The sequence below is a fragment of the Sinohyriopsis cumingii genome, chromosome 8 (assembly GCF_028554795.1).
Source record: "Sinohyriopsis cumingii isolate HCF-2022 chromosome 8, ASM2855479v2, whole genome shotgun sequence".
Taxonomy (NCBI): domain Eukaryota; kingdom Metazoa; phylum Mollusca; class Bivalvia; order Unionida; family Unionidae; genus Sinohyriopsis; species Sinohyriopsis cumingii.
The window spans coordinates 30411503-30412777 of NC_142968.1; the positions used below are offsets into that span (position 1 = coordinate 30411503).

The 1275-nt window shown below is 31.8% G+C and overlaps 1 protein-coding gene across 1 annotated transcript; it reads left to right on the plus strand.

The window, feature by feature from the left end:
* Positions 1-444: 444 nt before the first annotated feature.
* On the plus strand, positions 445-1005 carry LOC149793223 (uncharacterized). The gene is made up of 2 exons (XM_089968965.1): positions 445-655; positions 737-1005. Exons 1-2 carry the CDS (start codon positions 445-447, stop codon positions 1003-1005), a joined length of 480 nt encoding a protein of 159 aa, XP_089825091.1.
* The last annotated feature ends 270 nt before the right edge of the window (positions 1006-1275 follow it).

Consider the following 1275-nt stretch of genomic DNA (forward strand, 5'->3'; position numbering starts at 1 on the left):
TGAATATTAAAGAATTATATATATATATATATATATATATATATATATATATATATATATATATATATATATATATATATATATATATATATATATATATATATATATATATATATATATATATATATATATATATATATATATATGCAATACACTGACAACGAACAGTGCAAATCTAGTATCTAACTAGCCTGAGCGCTTTCGACTCTTAATGAGTCTTTTTCAAAGGCAAATAGAAAACAGAGACAAGACAATCAAATAAAACATAAAAACCATTGTGCTTACAAAATTTTACATAGCTGTTTCTACAGGAATTAAAGGGACTCAGATGTGAGGTTGGTGATTGGATTTGGTTATGTAACAATTTACTCTTTGTAAATGAAAGCTATTTTATTTTGGTAAACTTCACTTGCTTAAGCACTGTATGTGTGTTTTGAATGTAAAATGAATAAAGCACATTTATTTGCTGTTGAAAAGGCTGTAGAGGGCCACAATATCTTTTTATTAGGCCAAAGTGGGACAGGCAAAAGTTTTGTGGTCAAGGAAATACAAAAGAAATTGTCAGCAGCAGGTAAAAATGTCAGTGTAACTGGCACAACAGGCATTGCAGCACTGAATGTGAAAGGATGCATAGAGGATTCCTGGTCTGGGATTGGTGATGGTAGATATGACTGTGATGAACTATGTACAAAACTTCTCACTGATGAATATTTTGATTCATATAAATAAAATATTTTAAAAGCAGACTGGTTGATAATTGATGAAATTCCTATGCTTTCACTGAAACTTCTTGAACAAACTGAATATGTATGTAGAATGATTAAACATTCAGATTTATATTTTGAAGGTATACAAGTTATTGCAAGTGGGGACTTTTTTCAGCTTTCGCCTGTACCTAACCCATTGACATCTGATTCGGGGGAATATTGTTTCAAATCCACCATTTTCACAATGATATTTGGGCATAGAATTGTCCTTTATGAGGTCATAAGACAAGATGAATGAGATTTCATAAAGGCTATCAGTGATGTTTCAAAGAAAGAAATCCCTGAAGATACCAAAAACTTGATCTTGAGGCTGCAGAGACCTCTCCCCCTGGAGATGACCCAATCAGACTTTGTGGACGGAACTTTGATTGTGAAATATACAATACATGCAAACTTATGGAAATGGATGGTGTATCGAAGTGTTATCAGTCAATAGACAAAAGGGTGCCAATAATCGGTGCAATAAGATGTGTGTTCCAAATGTTTTACACTTGAAAATTGGCTGTCC

Bases quoted from the DNA above. Each gene is read 5' to 3' on its own strand.
- LOC149793223 (XM_089968965.1), top strand. From the start codon at position 445: ATGAATAAAGCACATTTATTTGCTGTTGAAAAGGCTGTAGAGGGCCAC. The intron at 656-736 runs GTGATGGTAGAT...AATAAAATATTT, and splicing joins GGATTCCTGGTCTGGGATTG to TAAAAGCAGACTGGTTGATA.